This window comes from Dermacentor silvarum, chromosome 8 (genome assembly GCF_013339745.2).
Source record: "Dermacentor silvarum isolate Dsil-2018 chromosome 8, BIME_Dsil_1.4, whole genome shotgun sequence".
Classification (NCBI taxonomy): Eukaryota; Metazoa; Arthropoda; class Arachnida; order Ixodida; family Ixodidae; genus Dermacentor; species Dermacentor silvarum.
Window position 1 is genome coordinate 17,143,750 of NC_051161.1, and position 25,611 is coordinate 17,169,360.

The window sequence follows — 25,611 nt, forward strand, 5'->3', positions numbered from 1 at the left end:
ATCTATAGACAACCGAGTACAAATTGTATGGGAAGGCCGGAAATGTAATAAAGTGGTCAAGGTTAAGGTTTACGTTAAGGACATAAAAAGACGACTGGAAAACTCTGAATTAGTGTTTGATTTATCCTACATGCGTAATGAATAAATGGTGCAACAGAAGTTCCCTGGAATGATGTATGCGGGCGACATAGTGCTACTAGCGGACAATGAAAGATATTTACAGACACTTGCGAATATCTGTGGCAACGCATGGATGGGTGGTAATAACTTTATTGAGTTGTCCTGCAGTTTTGACGACCCAGGCTCAGGTCTCCCACGACGGCACGTCGAGATTAGAGTCACTGGAAAAATTTTTCCAGTGACTCTAGTCGAGATCTTGTCTCAGCGCCGCCTCGCGGGCCTGCTGGACAGTCCATTAATGTATGATTAATGAGATTTAATAAAGAGACGAGTAATTACGTGGTGTCGATCCAGCAGCAAGTCATACCTATAGTCAAGCAATGTAGATACATAAGCGTATACATAAACGAAGGAAATACTCAAGCAACCACCAAGATAATGTGAAAATAAAGGGGAAGCGGAATGCAGGATTAATGAAACATAGAGCACTTTCGGACCACAATAAATATGAGGTGATGCATGGAATCTGGAAAGAAGTAATGGTGCCAGCGCTAACGTTCGCAAATGCCATTCTGTGCTTCAAATCGGATATCTTGTCGGGGTTGGAAGTTAACCAAAGATCGGTAGGCCAGTTGACTTTGGGAGCCCATGGTAAAACCACAAATGAGGCAGCGTAGGGTGACATGGGTTTGGCCTCTCTTGAATTGCCTCTAAGTTGCAGAGCAAAATTAGTTTTGAAGACTCAGGAACGTGGATCAAAATAAATTGGCGACTGAAATGCAAAAGTATCTGTACCTGTAAAGCGTGGACACAGAACGGAGGAAAATGTCAAGAAAGTTGGCAACCAAGTACAGGGCAATTGAAAGCAACTTTGATTGAAAGTGTAAATAGACAACCAGGTGTCATCAGAAAGAGAGATAAACAAAGCCAGCGAATTGAATGCAAAGAATGGAAACAAAAACGACCATGGAGATTTACAAGAATGGTAAGAAAGAAATTAGAATGGAAAATGTGTACGATAACACAAAGGGCAGTGCATCGCTATTTGAGGCTCCAGCTGGTTTCTCAAGAACAAAAACATACCGGACCAAATATTCGCAACAAGATGAGGCATGTGTATGCTGCAGACAAAAATCCGGAGACCACTCAACACATCCTAATGGAATGCGAAGGGATTCACCCAGTGAGACACGGAGGTAACTTACACCTTCCAGAAGAGCTGGGATTTAAAGTGGACGGAAGCATGAACCGGTCAGCAGTCGAGGTTAGCAAGAGACGTTTAGGGTACAGCTGAAGAAAAAGTGGGGAGGACATTGATACGGCCGTATCCGTTGCAGGCATAGGTAGCGATACAAGGTTTGAGAAAAAAAGAAAGAAAGGGAAAAAAAAAGGGGGGGGGGGGGAGTATGGAGATGTATACAATTATGCTAGAATCAAAAACATGTACAGTATACCTGATTAAATCAAGCAGGCTAGGTGACTATTTGTCACATACCCGTTTCAAAGGGGGTACGGTACAATAAATCATCATCATCTTTACTGTTCCGTGGCGAAGTTGCATTCGAAGGATGTATGTTGAATACCCGTTTCAAAGGGGGTACGGTACAATAAATCATCATCATCTTTACTGTTCCGCGGCGAAAGTTGCATTCGAACGGTGTATTTGAAAGCGTGCGTGGCTTTAGTGCGCGTGGTGAGTCACAGCCATTCAATGCATTGTGTTTATAGCTGTTGGGTCCGTTCTAAAGGGAAAGAAAAGGCCTCGATAATGTGGCCTCTTTCGGCTCGCCTGTGAGTGTCCTCCGAGCACAATGACGTGTACAGACTTTTAGCACATCTCGATTTAAAGCAAACCTTTCTTTGGATATATACCGGTGTGTGGCGGTGTATATATATGAATAAATAAACTGTGTACTGACCGCCAACGTAGTTGGAGTAAGCGTATCTCTGTCCTGCGTGATATTAAAAAAATATGCATTAACCAGAACACATAATGTCGTCTCATAGGTATCTCTGAAGCACACCGACTTCTTAATGGAACAGCGCGTTATAGTCTGCGACGCCCTTGATTTCCATAATTTTCTATGATTTAATCTTTCGGTATGCGCCACTGTGTGCGTGTTCCATTCTTGGTCAATACTCCAGAATTGGTACACGCCACTGTGACACAATGGACATAAAATTTGTGACCTTTGTGGTACGTATACAGCTGTAAACACAGCCATCGCATGAGATCACACGTTGCATGGGATATGAAAGTAAACACAGTTGTACGCATCACTGTTAGTTGTGCAGTATTTATTCAACCGCTTCAGTAAAGCCGCACAGGCTACACCGTGTTCGTTGGATCTGCATTATTCAGAGTTTATTTACACGATTCGCGTCAAGCAGAGAAGCTCATTGTGGTAGGAGCAGATCGAAAAGTGGTTGTGACGTAGAAAATAAGAATGAGAAAAACGGCATAACCACAAGTAATTTCTTTTTTTCTAGCTTTTCTTGATTAGCTTTCAAACGAAGTTTATCTCATTCAATCTCATGTTTGCGAGATCATGTTTAAGAAAACGAGCGATAAATGCATGTGCGTGTGCATCTTCATCTCTCAACTCAGTAATGCTCTTCGTGGCCTCTTTTTGACGAGTTTATTCCTATTCATCCCACCAGTAACCAGCCACTCCTCTCATGGCGACGTCGCTTCGTTTGCCACCGAAAGTAACCTTCAGGCGTTCTTAACAATGTAGCGGTAATCTTTTTTTCTATTGTGTGAATACAGTAACCTAGATCGCTCCTCCTTGTACATTAACATGGCGGCAATGTCCGCAGCTCTGGCAGTTCATCTTGCGTGGCCGTTCTGAAGTCTGCATTTTCTTCGACACCTGCACCTCGATCTCAGCGCAATAATTACCGCCACGTGAATCTGTTGGGTGCATCGATTCGACTACGCACAGTACTCCTTCTGACAGTGCATGGCTTTCGTGTAATACACCTGACTTTTCCGCGTGGCTTGTATCTTAAGCCGCAGAAAGAGACCGGAACATCGTTCCATTTCTTTCATTTCGCGACTGCACTGGTCCTCCACTGCTGTTGAACGTACAGACAGACAGTAGGTTATTTCAAAACGCCCTCGAAATGAATCGAAAGCCTGTTGACCTCGTCTGGAATTTGGCTGAGCGCAAGTTTATGATATATTTTAAGTATAGGGCGTTTTACAGAAGGGTTGAAAATTGAGCTTGTTGGTACATTACGAGAACACTTGGGAACAGCGCGAAAAGACTGGACAAGAATAAACAGCACAGGACGCAGAGCGTTTTATTCACGCGTGGAAATACCGAAACTCTTCACATGTCGTAAAATTATTTATGGAGTAGCTTCGAAAGGCTAAGGTGTACATGCTGGTGAATTATCTGTAAGCCTCTCGTCGTTGCGTTGAGTGAGTGCTCGATGTCTTCTTTTCTGTCTGATTGGCCCTACTGTGTATGCTGGCGCATTACCATTTCGCAAGTTTCGCATGGAACCTTCTACATTCAGGTGTGACTAATGGCTAATTTCGTTAAGAGAACACGAGCGCTTTTGAGTGCTCTCACGAAGGTTCGCGCCGGTCTCGGTGACAGCTTGTCATTGAACCACGAGCAGGGTTGACGAGTTTAGTACTGGGGAGGTATTCTGTAAGTGTCCACCTAGTGGACATTTCCATTCCGTCTGCGGCGGCATTTCGTCTGATTGGCTGGGCTGGGGTGCGCGTCAGAAGGAGACAAGCGCCCCCAGCCAGCCAATCAGCACTTCAGCAGCAGACGAAATGTATTTCTTTTAGGAGGTACAGACCCCGTCAAGCCTATTTTTGTGCTTTTTGTCTGTACTCCTGACAACTGTATTTTTATGCACTGTTGTCCAATTAACTTTGACTTCCAAATTACCCCGCTCCCCTGCTTTCATGCAATATTGTTTTTGTTTCCAACTTCAGTGGAACTTACGAGCCATATGCCACTGCCACTTCTGTTTGGCACTCATCAGTGATCACGTCGTGAGACGGCAACTGCATGGAAAAAACGACTACAAGATAACCTAAATCAATCAATCAATCAATCAATCAATCAATCGATCAAATAACCAGTAAAAAACGACAAAACAAAGATATTATTTCGGCATTCCTGCCTCATAGTCGCTTTGTAAACGAAAAATTTTATGTACATAGTTTGTCGGTATAGTCCTCGTAAAAAATGTCCCCAGTCACTGCTCGCCTCATCGCGTTCCATGCGTTGTCCAAGCGCCGCGCAAGCTTTTTACATTGTTTAAAGACACATCCGGGGCGATCGTCGCCTTCGCCAGGATGTGGCGGATAGTAACCTTCTAGCTTCCGTTGTCTTTTCTGCGTGAGAAGTATGTCCTAGTTAGCGCTACTACTATGCAACAAAACAACTACAATCCTCTGGTCTTAGTCGCTTTCGTGCTTCTATTTTCGCAGCACCCGTTATTGCTACGGCGAACGCGAACAAGCGTGAACGTCACTGCTAGAGCGTTACCATGTGTGTGTGTGTGTGTGTGTGTGTGTGTGTGTGTGTGTGTGTGTGTGTGTGTGTGTGTGTGTGTGTGTGTGTGTGTGTGTGTGTGTGTGTGTGTGTGTGTTACAAGATACCATCAGCGTAATTTCAAATGCGAACAACTCGAAAGCTACTCCAATGCCTTGGTGCGTTTCCAGGTTTACCTGCACTTGTAACAGCTAGGGGCTTAACTTACGTTCCAAAACGTACATTTAGGACTGTCACGCGCTTAGGAAGCGGCTACAGAGCGATTAAGCATAGCACTTTCATATAATGACGTGGAACAGTCGTCCGCATCAGTTATTTTCAATTCGCGCTTCAATTTATGATGAGGTACATGTACACAGCGCCTAATGTGGACGCGTACTCGTATCGCCTTCTGTTTCTCCGCATCACACTTAATTCGAAACGCTAGAACTCGTTTACGCCAGTGCTCGACGCTGCGGAGATGATGTACACGTCAAGCCTACCGTGTAAATTTACTGAACGATCGATGATCCGACAAAGAGAACACCGCCAGAGTGGAAATTGTAGTGCACTTGACCTTTTCGTGCGATGTTGTTATCAGGGCATCAGATAAGATTTGTTATTTATTTTTATTTATTATTATTATTATTTTTGCAACAGAAGGCTTCCTCCTTTCCTCCTACTGTAATGCGCATTTCCTTTGTTGTTACCGTGGTGTGACAATCCTTACAAACGCGGCGCCTTATCTGCAGCCCCGTAGCCGTGCCACACTGTCATCGATAACACAGTAGTTCGTCACGCGGAACGCAACTATAATGAACCCGGTAAAAAAAAAAAAAATGGGATACCTATTTGTTGCGGTTATTTCGTATACGATAAACTTAGCGTCGTTGTTAAGAAAAATTCAAGAGAGTGTTCGAGTTTACGGACAGACTACGTATTCAAAGCAAACAGCGCTGTAGTGATTGCCGTATTCGTCCGGAAGTAATGACTGGATTACGATGTTTACATCCCAATTAAATGTTAGTTACTACCCACTGTAACAGGCATTCTGTCAGGGGAGACGAACATATGGACTTGAGCGTCTTCTTCCTCGTCATAATATAGCTTCGTTGAGTGCTGCTGCCGCTTTGCCAGTAAAGTGTAGTTTTCGTGCTGTTAGGTGCATCGTCTTGTCGGGTGAATTCCCGTGTCGAAACTTGGCGTAGAGATTTGCACTACACTGGTGTCGCGCCATGACTGGGCTGGGTTTGGCACGGCTACCGTCCCGCAGTCGTGGCCGAGTGGTTAAGGCGATGGACTCGAAATCCATTGGGGTTTCCCCGCACAGGTTCGAATCCTGTCGGCTGCGTACCTTTTTTTTTTTTTCTTTGCATTTTTTCCCTCTCTTTTCTTTTTCTATTTCTGTTGTTCTTACGCTATACATTTGACATTATTTTCTCCACAGCTGTGATCGTGTTTTATGCGTCGCTTGTAAAGCGGTCTTGTTCTTCCTCTCTCGACTCCTACATGTTCAACTCGTCTACTCTCGAATAAATCGATTTTTATTGTACAATTATGTATTATACTCGCATCGTGTATTCTTTATTATGATGCAAATAAAATGAAGCTTTACAGCATGGGAAAGGGAGTGGCGGAAGGTGTTGGGAGATTCTCAGAATGCAACAAACGTTGTGGCGTCTCGTGTACTACAGTGTCGTGCCATGGCAGAGTCGTATTTTGTGACGGCTGCTACTTGACGCGTGAAAAATAATAAGGAAAGCTAAACACGTGGCTCATGGTCGCGTTACTTTACCTCAAACGTCTAACAACACCTGCTTACTCATGACGCATAGTAATCGTTGTTGGTCATCACACGACCCGTTCAGGCCGTAGACAAAAGTAAATGTATCAAAGTATAATTGCCGTTCATTTATGTAGTGTTGCTCAAGTACAACATAAAAAATAGACATTGGAAATGTATGTATGTATGTATGTATGTATGTATGTATGTATGTATGTATGTATGTATGTATGTATGTATGTATGTATGTATGTATGTATGTAGTGTTGCTCAAGTACAACATAAGAACAGACATTGGAAGTGTACGCATATGTATGTGTGTGTATGTGCGTGTGTATGTGCGTGATTCTCGATCTCTCGATAGCGGTGATAAGTGGCACATTTTAAGCAGAATTAAAAGAAACGCAAGGGCTAATTTCATGAAATTTGCCCGCTGAAAATAACTAAATGGTGTCTCGTATATAAACGCCTTCCATTTGACCCACGTCGGAATGGTAACGAAAGAACCAAACTAAATTCATTTCGATAAGATGAAATATAATGATTGCATTCGGTTTTAAGGTAATGTTAGGTTCGCGGCCGGATACTGAGTCTTGCGAGTCACCACCTCCGTCGTATTTCGTCTCCCAGCGAAGCTCTCCAGATCGAATTTCCCGCTTCATCTCGAGGAGGTGGTCCTCTGGCACCTGCCGGGAGTAGAACAGGTGTGACGAGAATCGCTCGGCGTGAGGGCGATGAAAAAAAAAAAAGAAAAAAAAAGAAAGTCGTCTCAAAGATGCGCACGCCCCGACGCCTGCGCTTCCGTAGCGGACTAGAGCGCACGCACTGTACGGCGGGCGCGCGTATTTAGCAGACGACGACGCTCGCGGAGGCACGTGACCGCGCCACGTGACTCATGTTTCGGTCACGTGACGCCGGTTTGTCGTCATGGCGCGGCGCGCTCGCCGCCGGCTCCTGTCCGACCGGGCGATGACGTTTGCCGGGCGTCGTCTGCGGCCGCGAGGCAGGCAGCATCGGAGGCTGCCTGCAGCCGCCTGACCCGACGAAGAAGACGTGCGGCATTGTGTGTGCGCGCGCGTGGTGGATTGACGTGCAGCATGTGTAGTGTTGTTGTTGTGACTGGACGGCCGGTGTCATCATGGGTTCGGACCGACTCTACAAGGAGATTTGGAACCGATTTACGGTGAGGATCGTCTCTTTCCTCCCAGTGTCTGCGCGGAGTTTGTGCGACCGGTTTGGGCGCGGAGAAAGTTTTTGGAAGGGGCGGGAATCGTCCCGGACGGCGGAGCCGGTTTCTGTGTCGAGCCGTGCGGTGCGTCGCGCCCGGTGGTGATCGCACCCGAGCGGTCAGTGGCGGTTTTGTGTCGCGCATTCGCTTAGAAAGCGCCTCAACTTGAACTTTTCGAACCTTACGTTCGTTCGGCTTGGCTCATTATGGCGTACCAGTGTACTTGGGCTTTCTGAAGAGCCCTGTAATTTTGTTTTAACCAGTGTGTGTGTGTGTGTGTGCACCTTACGACGGGACGCTTGTTATTTGTTACATGTGGTGTAGTGACATGCCTAAATAAGACCAAAAATAATCAGAACTAGAGAGCTACTATAACTCTAGTACCTACGATCCCATAGCAGCCGCTTCCGAAATTTTCACAGACGAGTAGTTCTTATGCGTAAAATTTCTTTTTGTCTGTGCAATATCGTTTGAGACTTTACTGAGCCTACATATGTTGAACGTATATATGGCCGAACTTCAAACTTTGACTTTGTGCACATATAATAACGTAACGGACTTCAAATTTTTAGCTTGCGGCTCGACATACGCACTCATTTCCAAGCGCCGCATTCATTGATGCCGGGAAACTAAAAGTCGGCCCCGTGTGCAGCCTGGCGGTCCATTTTCTTCTCGTGCCCCTGCGTGGTGGGCTTCCACGTTTGCTAAGAGGACAGGTGCTCGCACGCAGAGACTCGAGCGCCCACGCACACGCGCAGAACGCCAGAAAGGAAAAAAAAAAAAAAAAAGAGCGAGAAGAAATGTTTCTGGGTCCGAAACCCAGTTCCCAGTAATTGCGCTCTCATTCATCGCTGCTATACGGTTGCGCGATGTGAATGAAATGATTTGTATCTCTAACGAAAAGGGGCTGGCATGCACGTCGGGAAATGTTTCCTCGACGGAGCTCCCAGGAGATTTCGTCGTCGTACCGTCGACTTTGCCTTTCGTCTATCCGTACGTCTGCAGCGGTTCAAGTTTCTTCTTTCTTTTTCGTTCACTACTTTTTCTCCTGGCCTTCTCGCATGCATAATTGAGTCGGGCGCCTTATTCCCGTTGTCAGTCGCAGGTCGAGATCCGCGGCAAGGCCCAGATTTTTTTTTTCACGAGCGTGCGACACTGACCAGGTGTGGAGGAAACGCTTACACGCCCGGCCGCGTGATTTGGTCGCGGGCTGGATTTCTTCCCATCGATAATGCGAAGTGTGCGTGTTTGCCGACCGGCGAGCGTTTCCCACACGCGTTCGTCTTATCACGTGACATTGTTTTCGTTGGTTCAGCGGCGCGGTAACCGTGCGATCCTATTTTTATTATTATTTATTTGCTAGTTTGTTTGCGATGTTCGGGTTTAGTGGTGGTATAGTTCTGCTTGAACCAAACTGCTGTGCATATTAAATGAGGCTTCTACTTGGGCTAGCTGGTATGGCATCCTTCTGTTGCGCACGCGTGTGTCTGTCCTTTTTTTCGTCATTTGTAGAACAGTATAGCGCAGTCAACAGAAGGATGCATATTAAAACTCTCTCGAAAGGGCGGGTCGTCACAATAAAGCCTCCAGTGAACCACGCGTGGTGCAATGCAGTGCCGCTTTGAGCAGCAGCAGCAGCCGTCTCGTGCGTTGGTCAGGCATTCCTCGAGTCGTGAACGGCAGCTTACAGATGTCTTTTAATATACGCATTGTGTCTGGCCTGTACTACAATATTAAGCCATGACTTGAAAGCTATCAAAGGAAGCCAACAAACTGGGAATGAAGCCAAGTACTGCTCGAAGAGCGGCGGAAAGGAAATTGATAGGCGTAAAACTAGGACATTCATTCATTCATTCATTCATTCATTCATTCATTCATTCATTCATTCATTCATTCATTCATTCATTCATTCATTCATTCGTCGGATGTACCGTCCCGAAACAGTACCGTGGCTATGAGGTACTGCGTAGTAAAGGGCTACATAATAATTTATACCACATGGGGCTCTTTAATTACGTGCATCCAAATCAACGTTAGCAGGTAGACGACCGTACGATGGCGATTCATATTCCAGATGAGATTAGCAGGTACAAGTCGAGCGGAGCATGTTAGGTAACACATAGGATAGATAGATCAAACGGTGGTGTGTCAGAGTAACAGAGGAAGTATCAAGGAAAAAAAAAAAAAAAGCGCATTCCGATGATAAGTTCGAATGTTAGGACATCCGAGGGCCCACATTTTGGGTTCGGTTGGCGCAGGGCGAGGTGGGTTGGATATCTTTGGGAGAGGCGCGCCTTTGTCCTGTAGCGGACTCAATTAGGCTGCTGATTACGATTTGTCCGTTTTGTTTGTCCTGATTAGAAATATCACTTGAACGTCTTTAACGCTACACGGAATCGGACCGATTGCAATTAATTGTCGTAACAAGAAGGTGAAGGTGGCTGGTACGAGGATGTTGAGATGGTTGTTTGGAGCGACAAAGGAAGTGTTCACAACGATTGCGTCGGAGCAACAGTAGCGGACATCGCAGCCGTTTGCTCAGGGTTGTTTGCACGAAAAGGGGAACGCTATGTTATTTACCGTGGGCACTATGTCGCTCGAGGCGGTCATGTGACTCACTCCGCGACAGGTGAGGAGCTATCAGCAGCACTGGACTTCTCCGAGTAGTATTTCCTCCCAAGGACTTAGCACGACAGGGCCGAGTAGCATGCACTCAGCTCGACATGGCCGATAGCCCATGCATGTACGTCTAAGCCAAGGTTGAAGAGGCCAGTACGAACGATTTAGTCGTGTGTTGAGAAGAGACGAGAGCCGTGTCGGGGTTAAGAAAGCATTGTCTATTGACTTCGGTGGCAAGGAGAAACTAGGTCGGCCTAAGGAGAAGTGATAAGATAATATGGAGTAAATATGAACATCAAGAGCCTTGAGGCGAGGAGTGGGCGACTAATAGGCTGAGTGGAAGTAACCCATACAAAAATGAGGATGTCTGGTCGACAAAAGAAGAAGACGGATTAGCTGCGACACGAAGCGGTTTTGTCTATACGTATTCTGGAGCCCGCGTTAGCAAAATGGCTCGTACAGTATTATATGGTGGTCCGTAAGATGTGTCTACCAATCGGGATAGTGCGCACGAACATTAGCGGAGGCGTCCTGGCAGTCACAAACCGATCTTACGAGCGAAACGCTTTGCGGTGACCCCCGTTCGTGTCTTCCTGATTTTTTTTTTCTAGATTATCTTATTGTTTACTCGGCGCGCCACCGCTTTCTAATGCGGTCATTCGTCCGGAGACGCCAGCCGCTTACTCCCGGGGAACCATGGCTGCTTGGGACGTGACGGTCGCTATACAGAAAGCCCGCGCCTTGCGTTCGTCGTGTTTATTATGCGTTTGGGATTTCTCGCTATAGCGGTGGTGACTCAAGTGGAACAGAGACCGCTGCGGACGATGACATCATCATCGAGAACGTCCTTTTTTGGCCCCGAGCCGCGAGGCGGTTGCGGCGGTTGATCGAAAACCTCCTCGCTTCCTTCCCCACACTCCGCGGACGCGCACGGCCAAGCCCTCCGCGCCGGCGTACGATGATGACCGGCGGGAAACAAAAGAGCGAAGAGAACCGCTCCGCGATCTTTCACCCAGGTCGCGTGCACGCACGGTATATACGCACGCCACATTCACGGGAGACGCCTTCACCTCCTCTACTGCGATGGTGTATACCAATTAAATCGCCGTGCTCTTCGCAGCGCGCTCTTTTGCTTCGTTAAAACGCTGCAGCACTGTGGAACCTGCAGCAGCCGTCGACCACTCGAAGGTTGCATTCAGAGAAACGTCGTCCGTTAGGGAACGGCATGCTGATCGCCCTGCGTTCATGGCAGCCGAAGACTGTGTTCTTGACGTCAGGGAAAAACTTCTAAAATTAATGATAATAAAGTAAAGAAGAAATTGCAAGGAATGACACTATAGTTTCCTCTCAGTCGCGGTTACTTATATCTATCGTTTATGGCGAAGCCGTGATGAATGGTACGCACAAAAAACAAGCAAAAAAAAAAAAAGGGGGGGGGGGATTTTTGCATATGCCAGGAAATCAGGTATACCTGGTCTTTCAGTAATGCCCGAGATTAGCGGTTTGATACAGCATCACATATCGCGAGCCTTATGTACAGCTTACGAATTCTTGCTTCGCGCAGCAACTTGGCGCTGCATCGAAAACGTCACTTCGGCTTTCCCGGAAACAACAATGCTTGCCGTGGATGCTCGGGGCAGTTATCAGCAGAGTGGTCCGGGGAAATCAGGTGTAACCGGCTGATATACGGAAAACGTCGTTGTGGTAGTCATCCCGGATGACCCGAGACCCCGGCCAGCCTCTGACGGTGTTCACAAGGAGAGTGTGTATATATGAAGCCGCGGTCGTGGCCGGCGTCGTGTCTTTCCTTACCTCCCACACTAGTGCACGGTATTAGTGACGCTGAAGTATATATGAACCACCCGGGCGCCGCGCGTTCCGGTCGGCGCACCCTACACGCGCAAGTGTGTGTGTGTGGCGTGTATAATATCGACTCGCGCCGGCCGTGGATATACATCCACCGCCCGTTATAGCAGCTTGGAGCGCGCAATCTCTGCGCGCGGGCCTTTCGGTGCACGTGGTTCAGCACCATCGACGGCGACCGCTTGTCTCTCGTGGGCGTGGTTCCACCCTGACGGCGTGCACGGTGGTAGAAGAGTGGGATGGCGGTCGGCCCCCTTTGTTATTCGGCCGTCGTGCTTGGTGGGCCGTTTCGCCATCCGGCCGCGGCGTGGGCCGCATAGGCGATGCGCGCAGGGGTATATGCATATACGCGGCCCTTTCTCCCATGTAGGCACGCTTCCAACGGCGCAAAAAACAGGACGGATTTCAGTCGTCGTTGAATGTCGACCTCGTGGCCTATGGCACGAAAGAGAGGTGCGGTGGTTTAGCGCTGGTCGGTCGTGTTGTTGTTGTTGTTGTTGTTGTTGTTGTTGTTGTTGTTGTTGCTGCTGCTGCTGCTGCTGCTGCTGCTGCTGCTGCTGCTGCTGCTGCTGCTGCTGCTGTTGATGATGATAATAATGAGGAGGAGGAGGGTGACATTAAGAGCAGCGATATCTACCCAATCAAAGAATCGGATGGCTTTCATAAATTTATTAGATGGACTAATTGAAAATATGTAATAACACATATTAGTGATATATGAGAGGCCAGAAGAGTAGAGATATATTTCACTCGAGCAGCTAGCCTCAGTGAACAGTTACATAAATATCCAAAAAGAAAATAGGAGTGAAGAAACAAATGGACAATTAGATCGACTGTGAAATGAACGGGATTGGCAAAGGAATTTCTCTATATATGGCGATATATACATCTCTGTGGGAATGACCCAGCACAAGATCCCCGAAAGAGTGCGTGGTTCACCTTTCTCATTACCTTTAGAATTAGCACGAAATAAAGAATCAAAGGGACGAAGCTTGCCCTGATTCGTTATTTTGTTCGTTAGGACTGTACAATTCGCCGGCTGTCCTCGCTAATAGATATGCGGCCGTTATCACGATCGGCCGGTGCTGGTCGGAACCGCCCTGGCCTACGAACTCCGCTATGTATGTTCGGGCACAGAAAGAAACACGCTAGTGATGCTGCTTGTCACAAGTGGGGCTACACCCAAGTCGCCCATTACCATCTGCGGGTCAACACCACAAACTATACATATAACATGCTCCGCACGTTTATGCCGCAGAGCAAACTTCGGATATATATATATATATATATTTAACTGACTGACTTCTATTGAGAGTAGTTGTTTATTGAAATGAATTAATTAGAAAGGAGCAAGAACAAAAGGTCTGCTGACCGCATCGCAATCCTGTAACCTTGAAATTGTCACCTGTACAGCGGCCAGTAGCGAGGAGCTAGAAGGGGTGGGAGAAAGAGGCAGCGGGTGTTTTATTTTTATTTTCCTTTTCTTTTGTGACAGCTTACTGGCTATAGGCTCGACGGAAGGAAAACGCTTCCAAGTTAGGCGCACGCTCACTGGTCCTTACTTTCCTGCGTTTTTTTTTTTTTTTTTTTTTTCCTCTGCGAAATCGCCTGTGTATACTCACATCGTCCGTTCCTTCGCGGTTTCTCTTTAGCAGCATCATCGCTGTGACTATAACCATACAGCAAGTTGTTCCACGCGCGGTCTACGTGGCTGTGCTGTCGCCGTTCGAATCGCGAAGCAGTGCTAGCGGGCCGGTCAAGCGTGCGTTAACAATTCCTCGCGCATGACCTGGAAACGGACCGGGCGGGAGAGATCAAACGTGAATGGACGTACTACCGGTTCTATCAACCAAAGATCGCCTAGAACTGCAGAATAACGGAGAGAACTTACGCGAACGGCGACCAGTGTATCCTGAGTAAGGCGTTGTTCGAGCTAGTCAATAAAAAAGCACAAATAATTGTTTAAGCCTAATTAGTTGACTTTTAGTTAACCTACCCAATCGGTAAAGTGTCAATGCAAAAGTTGTGGAGGATGACTAGACATGACCGTTCACAGCGCCCCACCCACCCCCCTTCCTCCCTTGCTCCTTTTCTTCTTCTTTTCTTTTTTTACAACGAAAAAAAAAAAAGTGTGACATCCTGTTCGCGCGCCAGCGACAGCACGTGACGATAGCTGATCTTCGTGCTCGATCCGCCGTGTGTCCGGGTCAGTCACGTGCTCTTGTTTCGTCTGTTCAAGTCAGAGAAGCGCTCGAAAGCATGAAATGCCATTCGTCACTGACATGGAGTTGGGTCGACTTACTATAGATTGTTTTTCCTGAGGTGACGCATTCGTGCGACGGTCGGTGATTAATTCTCAGCTTCTGCGCATCTAAATTATGTTGCACTACTTGGATGGTAGAAGCGCGAAGAAAAAAGAAAGAAACAATAAGAAAAAGGACGGGGTTCTTGGTTCAGTGGGCAGTACGACTCCAGTGAAAACCTTGCCGAATCAAGGCAGCTGTATATCGACGCGAGCAGTTTTGTACCGGTGCCGTGGATAACAGGGATCGCTTTTCTATGCACTATAGAGTTCTGCCGCAGGATGCGTGCCAGCTGTGGTGTACGCGCTGGAGGGAATCCGGCAGACAAGCGGACGTGTCTGTTTGCTTTCGGTACGTGTGCTGGGCCGCTTCGAAATGGTTTATAGCGGGAATGTCCATTGCGCTTGTCTTTTTTCAGAGCTGAAATCTAGGTGCTATGGTCTATCCTCACGTTCACATTCATTTCTTTCTTTCTTTCTTTCTTTCTTTCTTTCTTTCTTTCTTTCTTTCTTTCTTTCTTTCTTTCTTTCTTTCTTTCTTTGTTAAGGATTTACTCTCTGGCTTATGCACTCCGTAGCCTGAGCTACGCGTATGGGATATGCAGGTTGGGAAGCTGCACTTACGGTCTGCACCGCTACACTGGATGCAACGGGGAGTGCGTGACCTTGCACTTGGTATCTAAATAAAGATATATAAGCGGGCGCGCATTCTGTATGCGCCTTTCTCTGTAGGCCATGTGCGTAACCCGGTGAAGCAACAGCGGCATCATGTGCTCGCTTAATTCTCGCGTCAATGTGCTACACGCGTGACTCTCCCTGCGCCTCTTCGAGAGCAGCGTGCTGCAATTCACCATCGTAACGATAGTGCCGTTATACGTTGCCTATTGAAGTAACTATTCGGCGGTGAAGCTATTAAATTTTGCGCCACTAAAGTCACCGTCCGTGGGCCTTTTGAAAGATAAATAATGCAGGGTGACGTCAGCGAGGATAGTGACGCTCATACGGGTATATGGCGTCAGAGGACGAATGGTGGACATCTTCCAAAATGAATGCAAGGAAGTCTGCGTGCGTGCGCTCTAGTCGAGACTTGGTACGCGTTCGGCTCTCTCTCTCTCTTGCTTTGCGTCGCGTTAATCTCAAGCACATTTACCGTTGACGGATAAGGATTGGAGAGCGTCAGCGCCCGTCATGGCAGTGGCGCTTTAAATATGCTCGTTCAGAACTTGTCACTGGCGCCTCATACCTGAATGGCGTGTGGATATGGAAAGCAGCTGGCGAGTTCGTTTTGCGCGGAACGAAAGGCAGGGGTTAACAGCGCTCGCGCTTGTGCGAAGCACGCTGTCACGAAGACCCTCATCGAGGGCTCATTACTGAAAGCGTGCGCCTGCGTGGGTCACGACGTGAGTGTAAAGCAAATGCTTATAACGGTCCAAAGATCCGTCATTATCGGACGGTGTTTTACTGGGCGGCGAAATGCGGGGAGCTGGGCATTTGGAGTTGATTGGTCTGTACGTGTAACCCTCCCACATTAGTCAGAATTGCAGCAGTGATTGACGTCGTGTTTAATCTAATGAGTACCTCCACAGTTATTAACGGGTTCCGATATGAAGGCCTGTGCGCGAATCTTTCGCAAACATATGTGTGCCCAACGCTTCACACGTGTCGCTTGTCATTGTTTGAATAGGGAGGAATGTCGGTGCTATTTTAGTCGTAATAATAATTCATTTAAGCGTGAACCTTTCTATAAGCGTTGGAGCCCTTAGCCTTCGACGCAATCGCATTTTTGTTTTGCGCATGAACCGAACATGCGGTACGATCGTCGCGTTGTTAGTCCACTTCCATATGTACAGAGTGGCCCAGCATGAAAGAGAACGCCTGTAGTCGTTATTGGACGGATACAATTGCTGCACTGTTCTTTGTGGCTCATCATTTATATTCGCTGCTACTTTACCCATGCCCAACAGCACCGTCGCCGTATTGGTGTCATGTCTCGATCGATGTGAAATGTTGAAAGAGAAAACTTAATTTACAATTAAAATACCTTTGTTTTTCGCGCCGATAGCTGTAAAGGACCGAATAGCAGATTCTCTACGGCAGGAGGGCTAATTAGCGGTCGAGGCAGTAATCTTCGTGAAGGAATCGGCAGCACAACTCCTCCCGCCAGTCCCATCGCTATGACTACGAATTCCCCCTTCGCCCCTATCCCTTTTCTTCTTTTTTCTCTTCTTTTTCTAAATTTTTACTTCGGACAATTCATTTCCCTCACCCTATTTACGCACCACCTTATTCTTCTCCCTTATTGAGGGTTACGGAGAGTGAACTGTTAAACGCACGCAAAAAAAAAAAAAAAAAAAAAAGAACAGTTGCCCTGACGGGTCCCTTTGTCTAAGCGTTGGCTTCAGCCTGAGAAATCTCCGATTCCAACCACTGTCGATTATTTCAAAATCTCTGTGTTCCCGTGAACCCTCTGTGCTATCTTGATTCCGCAGTAATCGTTGCCTAAATACCCGATTAGCTGTTTCCCTTCCATAACGGACCCCCTCGCCCATGTTAGGCGCTTCAGACGACAGCTCTGGCTGTCCGAAACAAGTGCCAGCTTCCCGTCGAGGATTGCGAAGCCGCTCTCGGTCCGAGTCTCGCGCGAGTCGAATCGGCGCACGCTGAGATAGAAAGGGAAGGGTTTCGCTGGCAATGCAGGAAGCCAGGATGACTGCTCCCGAGGCTGCTTCGTGGCTCGAAAGAAAGAACGGGCGTAACTCGGAAGGGGCGCTCAATCATCGCGAATCCAATCGCCTTGGCTGCAGCATTGCTTGTCCTTCGCTTCCTTCGGCCCTGATCGTCGTCGTCGCTGGGGCTGAGGCGGCCACCCCCTTCCGAGCATCGCGCGCGCGCCCGCCCGCGCCCTCGCGCAATCTCAGCGTGTGTCCCGCGTTGTGTTGCTCGGGAGGGGATCGCTTCTCGGCGGGGAGTCGACAGCCTCCTCATCGCGTCTTTGTTTTCCAGCTCTGCCAAGTCGCCTGCCGAAATCACTTTCCTGTGACCGATCCGCCTTCCGGTATGACCCGTTACGCATGTTTGCTTCGTTGCTTCCGCCGCGTGCTTGCTTCTCTCTTGGCGCGAGACGGGAGATATATCTGGGTTGCCACGCCGATTTGAGGGGGGAGAGACCGCGAAACAGTTCGCTGCGGCCACGGCTTCCGGTCGGGGAGTCCAGCCGCATTTAGTCACGACGTCACAGGACATGTTTTGAGACGTGTATACGCGAAGGTCACTGACAGTGCATACGGGTCAGTGCTTGCGACACCTTGCTGCTTTTCTGTGGCAGCTATTAGTGAAAGGCGTGTCGCATGAAGGAACGTATTTTACCAGGAGCGGAGTAACGGTGCGGTGTTGGGTTGTTAATGCAGAACTTGATTGGTCGATTCATTTTAAATTAACTTCGCAGAGCTAACACTTAGTGAACGAAACACGCCATTGTCGAGAGCTCTGGAATGTGTTTTGAGCGTGTGCGGTTTTTAATGTGCACCGTAGCGTCGAGGTTCTGGTGATTTTTTGAGGCTGCCACAGTCTGGAATCGAACCTGCAACCTCGCACAGAACGCCATAGCCGCTGAGTCGATCGGTCCAGCAGGTTATGTAAAGAGACGGTGTATTATTTATGACTAGGTCTGATTGTGGTACAATATTAGCTGCGGGATAGCGCGTATTAAGCAGATTAGATATCAGTGATGAGGAATTTTTCTATTAATGCAACACAGTGCGGCCATTGACTAAAACATGGAATATGGCTTCAAAACGTGACGTCATGCAGATCTGGTGGCGCTGCCGTCAATGTTGGTGTGGCAAGAGATTGGCGTCTTCATTGCATACCTGCCAACTCTGCTGAATTTTTCATAAGCTTTAGAATATTTGGGCCCGTTTTACGATGTTACAAATGTTGAGTCAATTGAGCTTTACGAAAATTAATTTTTACCCTTGAACAAGCTGCGTTTGTCGGTCCCCGACCCTATACGCAACTTAAATGTTGGCGTTGCCCTATATATATACCGTTGGCAGTGTTCTGATAGTGAAATGCCGCAAGAGCTACGTACTTGCTCCAAGTCGAGTTTATACAGATAGGTTCCTGAAGCAGGTGAAATCGGCAGCACCAATGTCGCTCAAAATGTTCCTCTGTTCTAAAGACTCTGTGTTGCTTGCCAAATCATTTTTAATAAACTGCGTATGCATCGCTGAAAAGGTGTGTCCTCAGCGCGAGCGTTGTGGCTCGTCTTGTTGTCCCATGGAGGCTGATCAGTTATGTGCTTGCCTCGATCGAAACGTTTCTTGAATGTATTTAGTATAAGAACCCACAGGAAAGTTCCAAGCGTGAGGTACGAAGTTCAGACAAAGTCGTGCAAGCATACCGGCGCCGCTTGAGTATAATGCGGCTGTGCGTCGCAGGGCGCCTTCTGCATGCAAACAAGCCCCTTTGTGTATATATACTTTCGAAATCCACGTGTAACACGTTCGTTTACAGTTGCGTCGAAGTTTTGGGCCTTCGCGCTTTGGAGCATGATCGACGCTTGTGCCGTGTGGCACTTCGCTGGAAGCGTCACATCTGCGGTTGGTGTTTGTGCAGGAAACGGTGCACGTGGGGGTTAGGGGCGGTCGTTATACGCTTGGCTTCGGACGTCATTCGGAAACACTGGTGCCGTCAGCTGCCCGTGATGAACGGCCTCTTCTCTCCGAAGAATGTGACGACGTTTTTTGGCTCCCCGTTCCGTTATTTAAAGTAACGAAAAGGAAATCGGCGGACGGTGCCACTGCAACGAGGAAACGGCGCCAGAAGCTTGCGCAGAGATCTGCGCTTCTATACTCTTGCTTTTGTTATCTTTTTTTTTTCCCCTTATACTCTTCTTTCGTACGGGTTAAAGTGTTTTTCCTGCTTCTCGACCCGGAGCGGGTAGTTGTTGGCGTGCCAGCTGACCCAAACGTCAGTTTGAGGGGTCTGCACTTGGCACCGGGATCACACTCTCCGCGCTGGCAAAACCGGAATCGCCAGTGGCACGTGTTTTTGTTTGTTTCTTTTTTTTTCCTAAGGCAAGGTTGACATGTTTTAATAGTTTGTCAGAACTAACTTAGTACTAACTCTGTGCTAATAGAAATGACTGAGCAACTAATATTTCTTATGGTTTTTTTTTTTTTTCAACACCGCGAGCTCTACCGCGGAGGATAACCCGGGGTCATACAGAGAGAGATAGAGAGAAAGAGAGAGTGACAATAAGCTTTATTTGAAGCAGTTTGCAACGAAGGGAGACGTATATATATGCTCGTCCGAAGTGGCGACGCAGCGTCTTTGTTCCGAGCAATGTACTGACTGTATGCAGAACTCGACGTCGTGGGTCGACTGTTCTTGCGCGCAATGGCGGGGGAGTTACCTTTCCAGTGTGGCCACGCTACAACCGATCGGAGGTCACATACTGCTATATATATATATATATATATATATATATATATATATATATATATAATTTCCACTAAGGTGGATATGGGGAGATCGAAGGCATCAGTTCAAACTCTGATCCCATGCGAACAGGTGGTGGGGGCGTCTCAGTTTTCTTTAATCAGTGAAATAATAATGCAGTGCATTGAGAAAAGTTGGTTGCCTTTCAAGCCAATTCAATCAAGTTTTCGCATAAAGTGTGCCGCCTGTATAGGTTCTGTCCGCTCGCTTGCATGCTGCAGTGCGCTTTCCACTGGACGGTTTAGTGAAGTTTAGTGAAAGGACGGTGTACGTTCGTATATTAGTTATGCGTCGACGTTGCACAGCTCAGCCTCGTCGCCTGCTGCAGCTTCGTCCGTGGCATTCGGCGCAGTGAGCCGCAGCCTCGACTTGGGGAGCCTCAAGGTCCATGGCCTCGAAGCATAGCAGGTCACCGACAAAGATTGAAACGTTGGTGCAAGTCACGATATAGCAGCGGCTGTCGTTTGTCGTGTACGTTGGTAACTCTAGTTTATTCGACCCTGAGATTTGCCGTTAGCGTGGCGAAAGGTTCACTAAAAAACTGTCAGCCTGGGGTGGAGATGGAAGACCAGCGAAGCTGTACTATGGTGGGAATTATGTATTTCCAATTATGACTATTAATATGTGATGGTGTAATTGATTATTTGAACTATAAAAGAATGAGAAGTATATATGACCCGGTGGTTTTCGTTTATTTAGTGACCACAGGGACCATGGCCTTATGGTCGCTACGGTACACCGCCATAAGGTGTACGGCAAGGGTTGGCACGTTCTTCATAAACACGTCACCAACGCCGCGCGCGTTCGGTGCGAACGCGGGTAAAACGCCGTCGCCGTCGACAACAGTTGTGCGCGTTGTTTTTGTGACCTCACAAAAGGAGGCATTGCCGCACACAACCGCTGTCAAAACGTTGGCAACGTGAAGGAACGGCTAAACGCAGTTGTCGACTGTTTTAGGGGAGAGGCGGGCGAGAGCCCAGAGAGTCGACGACGCAGGCGGCAGAGGCCGGCAGGGCTGCGCGCATGCGCCGCAGTGAGAGAGCGGGCATGCACACGCACAGTCTAGGGTAGAGTGTAGTCTAGGGTGCCTCGATGCCCTCCTCGCCCACCGCTTACCTTCCACTGGGAAGCCCCGTTTGCTCTCCGCCGTGCGTTCGCTCCCCGTGAAAGCGCGCGTCCCTCGCCCTCGCGCGCTTTCACTCGCCCATACAGCATACGGCCAGAGTTTTTCTTTAGGGGCGAAGCACCTTATAGCACCGAGCCTTTCGTCCGTTGTCCGTAGCTCTGGTTTGCATGGAGACCGCTAGGGGCGCTGCGGTGCATAAGGGCTATATAAGCGCTGTATATTGACCCTTTTCGCGGTGATCCCGTGGGCGCTGCCATGTTTGATCACGTGGTGACGCGTCCATTGCTTGCCTCAACTGCCTCCGTTGCCTCCATATATGGTTGCCTCTTGTTTACAATGGAAGTGTATGACGCCTTCGCGGCTTAGAAAACCTCTGTTTTCGGAGATATCGTAGACGGTGACTAGGCGGACGGCACGAAGCTTTGATCACAGCTTCAGAGAACATGCAAAAGCGCTTTCGGAGCTGATTAAGCTATGTCCAAACGGCGCAAGCAGCGTATATTATGCTTGTTCTAAAAGCGGGCCTAAATACGAGTATGTATTCCAAGCTGTCCAAGCTTTCCGATTATGAATTCAGTCAGGATTAGTGTGTTTTGCTCTTTGTCGTTTATTCGGCAAATATTTTGAAGCAGTGGCTTGTCAGTTTCTGGCTCAGTGAAGTTCCTCGGTGTGGCCACTATCTGATTATTAATCGTTCGCGGTTGTGCTCAGTTCCGATAGATTTGTTCTTGCTGCGCACGAGGCTTGAAACGTAGCTGTTTTGTACACTGTAATACCCTGTAGCAAATATATATTACAGCTAGTAACTCGCTTACTCTTGTGGACCGTCACGAAACATTCAGCTTCGACCATTCGTGCGCCATAGGTGTAGTCCGTCATTTATTGTGCGTATACAGTGCGCATATATTCAAGTGTGCGCCCATTCACTTATTCTTGATACGTCGGCGATAGAGTGGGTGTAAGTTTTCCTGCCATTTGGGACATATGCGTATAGATAACTTGCGCGAAACTTACTATGGCAGGAAGCGGCGCTACTCGCTTTGTAATTGTTTAACGAGTGGTACTCACTCTTGCCGACGTTCTTGGGATGAAGCCCTTTCTTTGAAGGTTAGCGATACAATTCTGACGGATGAGCAAATTTCTGTACCCTCGAGGAAAGCCATACATCACTAAGTGCCGGTAACACGTTTGGACAGTTTCAGCAACGGTCCGCGAACTTCGCCACACAGATTCATTACATTCCTTAACATGCCAGTCACTATTTTTGCAGCCAACTACTGCACACGTCTTCAATCCACATGATTCAATCTAGCATGTTTGGAGCACAGTGTGTTAGCGAAAACTCAGTTGCATTTCCGACAGCTGATCGCACGGATGCAAGGTAGAAGCGGTAATGGTTTCGTATTCGTGCGCGGTCGCTGAGGAGAGGTATGGCGCGCCGCCGTGAGCGCCATCTCTTTTCTCTAAAACAAACTGCTCCGCGAAAAGGGTCAATACATGTACAGTATATATATATATATATATATATATATATATATATATATATATATATATATATATATATACGGGGATTCACGGTTACTCGAATGATCCCCCGGTGCTTCGCCCACTCATCATCATTCACTTCGTGGATATGCGGTGATTTTTTCTATTGCCGGACACGACCATCGAAGAGTGAGCCCTTGACAGCTCCGCTGTAAAATTCAGAACGTACTACATCTGCATTATTGACACCGCTTTTAGCGCGTTTTCTTTTCCTCTTTCTTTCGTTTGTCTCAGCGGTCGAGCGTGCAGCTGTTGATACCGGTCCCAGCGTGATATTTTGCAAGCAGAGCGTATACAGGAGCGAAGCTGGACTAAGCTTTTCATTCGTATACGAGCTGTTCATCATTGGCTAGCCGCGTTAATGTAGTGACGTAGTTCGTTGTTTTGTTGCCTACGAACTGTTTTGTGAGTACGGTCTGAGTTGAAGGAACGCTATGACGCGCGGTCAAAACCCAAGTTCGCAAAACTTTTTATGCGTAAGTTGTTTTCGGCGTTGGCTGGCCGCTTTCGCAAATAATATGGCCAACATCACTATATACTGTCTGGCTGCTTCTCTCGCGAACAGTTTTAGCGTATAGGAACATTTTTGTCAATATACGGACCATGTTTCTGATATCAGCAGAAGTAATCTCCTTGTGAATTTTCTCCATGTAAAGGAACGCCGCGTCTACACGTAACCGCACCTATATGGCGCTCTTGCGTCTATAAACACCTCATATAATTCGCGTCTTGTGCGATAACGGTTGCCGGTTCCAAGCGGATCGTAAAAAGACCGCGCTCCACGTAAACAAGATTCGGCTAGCAAGGTATATACACTGCATGCGCGATTGGGAGGGGGGCGTCTATACGTCTTCGTGGTCCGCATGTTGATCGGCCGCCCAATCCAGCTCCGAAGTCGCGCAGTGCGGTTTTTTCCGTGGACGTCGATGACGGGGCAATCAAATTTATAGATAACGTTGGAATCCCGCGAAATTCTTGGACACCATTTAGGAAGGCGCACGCAATTCATATCGCTGTCGTTTTGTGAGACGCGAGAAAAATCGCAAGTGCCAAATCCTCCGTGGTCTTCTCGGGGCCTCGCGGATCATCCTGATAAAGGTTTTGCACGCGCACACGAGGAAAGTGCTGCGCTCGCTGAAATCGTATTTCAGCCGCTTTTGAAAGGGCGTATACACAGAGGGATGTTGCAGGACCGCTGCAAGTGTTACGAGCTTTTCTCCTAACTGTATTGAGTGTTTGGTCATAACCTGCACAACATTTCTCAGAGTGAACGGAACGACTGCGGTGGCATCAGAAGCGAACTGGGGTTTTGTCACGTTGACGTAGTTGCTTTTATTTATTTATTTATTTATTTATTTATTTATTTATTTATTTATTTATTTATTTATTTATTTATTTATTTATTTATTTATTTATTTATTTATTTTCCCTCCCTGTAGCTTACCTTTCCTCCATCAATCCCACATCCACTGATGGCCGCCGTTCAGGTTTCAGCAGATGTACTAGACAGTTACAGCGCGGTCAGCAGTAAAAATCTCCTTACTTTCATTTTCGTCATTTTATTTAAAATAAACAACCAATTACTACTACGACTACGGCGCGTGATCGCTACCGACTCTGTGGCCTCCTGTAGACATTATCTTGATGTCGGGACTCCCGAAAGCTCGCGGAATTCACAAAGCTTTTTGTTCGTTATAGCCGTTTGCCATTGCTTGGCCGAAGTTGACCTGCTCTTACGAACAGTTCTGACGTAAGTACCTTTGTGTGTGTGTGTGTGTGTGTGTGTGTGTGTGTGTGTGTGTGTGTGTGTGTGTGTGTGTGTGTGTGTGTGTGTGTGTGTGTGTGTGTGTGTGTGTGTGTGTGTGTGTGTGTGTGTGTGTGTGTGTGTGAAAGAAAGAGAGAGAGAGAGAGAATACGCGTCTAGAGCGAGAGGCGAACTGTCGTTCTTTAGCGCTTTTGAAGCCAGGGGCGTCACGGGCGCGACGCGATGTAGCACTCGCTGCTAGAGGGCGTTGTTTGTTTTGAGAACGGCTGTACATACGTATAGATTCTGCAGCTGCTGGCCCTCGTCTGCGAGTATGCGATCGAATCCACGACGCTTTTCGTTGGGAAAAACAGTCTCGTTGACCGGCTGCAAGAGCGACTGAAAGCTGAGCACGTCGGTAGCGATTGTTGGCGCGGAAAGACAGACGTGCGAAACACCGACTCACGCACAAAAAACGACGTAGGCAACACAAACGACGTTCGTGTTGACCTCGGTCTTTTTGTATCCGCGTATTGCAGGCCCCCCTTTCCTCATCACGTATCACTACATCGGTATCATATTGTGAACTGCGTGTGAATTCGGGCCCTGATTTCATCAAATTTAGTTGCTCGCAGTCGGGATCGTCTGACTCGAAGACGGAGCTGAGACGACGCGCGTCCCACGCCGCCCAGCGTAGCGGCGGAGGCTCTGCTGGCTGGCCTCTTGCCTGCTTGCGTGCCCTCGTCGGAGGAGCGGCAGCCTTCGTGCGGCTCCGTCGGTTTTCCGCGTCTGTCCGCGGGCATCTTCGCGTCCCCCCCTCTCCTCCGCCTTCCTCGTCTGGCGGGGGGCTAATGAATGCGCGCGCCAGGAATGCCTGGCACGACGATGATCAGGTTCCACTTGCACGCGCGCGCACCCAGTTTGTCCCCGCGCCGCCTTTCTGCGTGTCCGTGCCGTTTGCACGTATGTGGGGGATGTGCACTGCACGGTATTGTGGCGGTAAGGCCGAAGGTGGGTGGGAGGGCTGAGCTTGGAAGACAGCCATTCTGCGCTCAACAGGACAAAACTCTGTCTCAACTATTCCGTGCTGTGCAACGAAAGCTACTGGTAACGTCAAGCGATGATCGGAGGAGAACCAGAGAAAGCAGGTGCACTTGTCCGTTGTCCGCCGATGATCCTACCACGCGCGGGACGCCGCTTGACTGGGAGGATGACGGCCTTATTATAGTGGCGCACAGTGCACATAACTGATGCTGAAAGACGAGCCTATGAGTTGG

The 25,611-nt window shown here is 48.1% G+C and overlaps 1 protein-coding gene and 1 non-coding gene across 3 annotated transcripts in view; both read left to right on the forward strand.

Moving 5' to 3' along the window:
• LOC119460698 (uncharacterized) overlaps nucleotides 1–25,611 on the forward strand; it is a 92,867-nt gene that overhangs the window by 3,953 nt on the left and 63,303 nt on the right. Inside the window, exon 1 of one of the 2 annotated variants that reach the window (XM_049672673.1) lies at nucleotides 7,327–7,588. The exons of the other annotated variant lie outside the window; for it this stretch is intronic. Coding sequence (XP_049528630.1) covers nucleotides 7,544–7,588 — 45 coding nt within the window. The 5' untranslated portion in view covers nucleotides 7,327–7,543. Of the gene's footprint in view, nucleotides 1–7,326; nucleotides 7,589–25,611 lie in introns of those variants that run through there. 2 annotated transcript variants of the gene reach the window in all.
• On the forward strand, nucleotides 5,892–5,973 carry Trnas-cga (transfer RNA serine (anticodon CGA)). The gene has a single exon. It is a non-coding gene; the product is annotated as a tRNA-Ser (tRNA).